Genomic DNA, 2,166 nt, shown 5'->3' on the forward strand with positions numbered 1-2,166 from the left:
TGAATCATGAGACAGGAGTGGAGCATCCCCTTGCACAAACGTTTCATAAGCACACATTAATTTTATAATCATCATTGAATAAACCTGACAACTTTACTCATATTATTAACCACAGCATCACGATAGAGTAAAAGCTAATTACTAATAGCTATGGCTAATTGAATGATTAGCTTTTCCAAACATGATTGTTGAGTTCGAATTCAGCGGCTACGTCCTTCGAAGGCCAGATTCGTTGGCCGATTACAGGCGCGGTATTGAGGTCTGTTCGGATGGCAAGACTCTTAGTTATGCGGCTGAAAAATGCATCCTTCTTTCACCCGTTCTGAAGGACTGCTCCGGTGTATCCTATGTAGCCTTGGGTATCCCCTGATTCATTGTGAGTCCATGGAAGCCGGCTGCTCCGTGCTCAGAGGAAAAAGCTTCTTGGTACTAAACAGTGGCGAATATTGGAAGTACAGTTTTATATACTACAAGTATGTGAATAGTTCCATCTAAAACTAATGAAAATAGTTATTTTCATTGAGTCAGAAATATGTGGGTAATGTTTGATTTATTGAAATGTTTTTATCTGTGCCTGTGTAAAAGGGTTTGGCTGACATTTAAGGACAGATTCTAATATATCTGCAGTGTAAGGGATTATAAATTTGATACGATGCAGCTGTTGCCCAGAACAGCACGGAGAAGTTCGGTATAAATGTTTTTGTGTTTTAACTCTCGTGGTTGATAGGTTGACAGAGCATATGGCTGTAAAAGCCGATGAAGGCTGGACCTGTTTGGATTCACAGCCAAAACTCTCCCGGTCTCCTTGTTGTCACAGACCTTAAAGGATCCAGTCCAGATAGATCAGCTCCATGGAGGATACAGCCTCTGAAATCGAACAAATCCAATGTATCCATATGTCCTTAATAGCTCAGCTAAGCCTCCTTGCTGCTTCCACAGTATCTGGTCTCACAGCTTCTTCTCCACTATGGCATTGTCTGTGACTTTTCATTCTAAACGAGAAAATGAAACAGACTGATTTCCCTCGTTTCAGGTTCAGGGAGGAGAACTCCAAACGCCTGGAGCAGAACCAGCGCTGCCTGTTCGTCAGCAACGCCGCCATGCAGTGGCTGGACATCCGCCTGCAGCTAATTGGTGTTGCTGTGGTGACAGGGCTCGGGGTGATAGCTGTCGTCCAGCAGCAGTATGGCGTTGTGGACCCAGGTGAGAAAGTGAAGCAGCGATTGTCTCCCAGTAGATGTGCTATCCAGAATGGCACTGTATGTGACGGTCCTTGTCGTTCTGCTCAGGTCTGTTGGGTTTGTCCCTGTCTTACGCTCTGTCCATCACACAACTGCTGTCTGGGCTCATATTCAGCTTCACACAGACTGAAATGCAGATGGTTAGTGTGGAGCGAACAGAGGAATACTCAACCGAATTGCCAACTGAGCCTCAGGAGCTCAATGTTCAGGTAAGACCTGAAAACAAATCAGCTTCGCAATTGGAACAGGTTTTTAATCCTTTGCTATTTCTCTTCGTCTTTGTTGTTTTGGTACACCAGCTGCCCGCTGCATGGCCAGAACGGGGCTCCTTGGAGTTCTGCCATGTGGTTCTGGCCTACAGGGAAGGTCTTCCTAACGCCTTGGATGGTGTGAGCCTGACGGTGAGACCTGGGGAGAAGATAGGCATCGTGGGACGGACAGGCTCCGGAAAATCCACCATGTTTCTGGCCCTGTTTCGTATGGTGGAACTCAACCAGGGGCAGATCCTCCTGGATCAGCTGGATATCAGCACTGTTGGCGTTGCTCAGCTAAGGTACAGGCAGGCAGAAGTGTTTTTTTTCTGAAACTCTTGTGTGATACAAGCTGTCTTTAGCTCTTTGTCACCTGTGTCGGTTCTGTGGCCTCTGCAGGTCAAGGCTGGCCATTATTCCTCAAGACCCCTTCCTGTTCAGCGGGACCGTCAGGGATAATCTGGACCCTTGTAAGAGACACCTGGACCAGCAGCTGCTAGAGGTTCTGGATCAGTGCCACCTGAGCTCCGTGGTCAGCAGGATGGGTGGGTGTTACTGAGGATGATCGAAAGAGGAGACAGAAAATAAGGAATGATCAGAACAGCCATGCAGACTTGAGACTGACATTTTTTCGGGAATCCCACAGGTCACGGGATTCCCGTGGGATGGGAGTC

The 2,166-nt window shown here is 47.1% G+C and overlaps 1 protein-coding gene across 1 annotated transcript in view; it reads left to right on the forward strand.

Moving 5' to 3' along the window:
• LOC107102248 (multidrug resistance-associated protein 7-like) overlaps positions 1–2,166 on the forward strand; it is a 33,081-nt gene that overhangs the window by 25,750 nt on the left and 5,165 nt on the right. Inside the window, exons 14-18 of the mRNA XM_015401462.1 lie at positions 205–259; positions 1,014–1,203; positions 1,290–1,450; positions 1,541–1,794; positions 1,892–2,037. Coding sequence (XP_015256948.1) covers positions 205–259; positions 1,014–1,203; positions 1,290–1,450; positions 1,541–1,794; positions 1,892–2,037 — 806 coding nt within the window. The remainder of the gene's footprint in view (positions 1–204; positions 260–1,013; positions 1,204–1,289; positions 1,451–1,540; positions 1,795–1,891; positions 2,038–2,166) is intronic.

This window comes from Cyprinodon variegatus, unplaced genomic scaffold (assembly GCF_000732505.1).
Source record: "Cyprinodon variegatus isolate N-32 unplaced genomic scaffold, C_variegatus-1.0 Scaffold1223, whole genome shotgun sequence".
Taxonomy (NCBI): domain Eukaryota; kingdom Metazoa; phylum Chordata; class Actinopteri; order Cyprinodontiformes; family Cyprinodontidae; genus Cyprinodon; species Cyprinodon variegatus.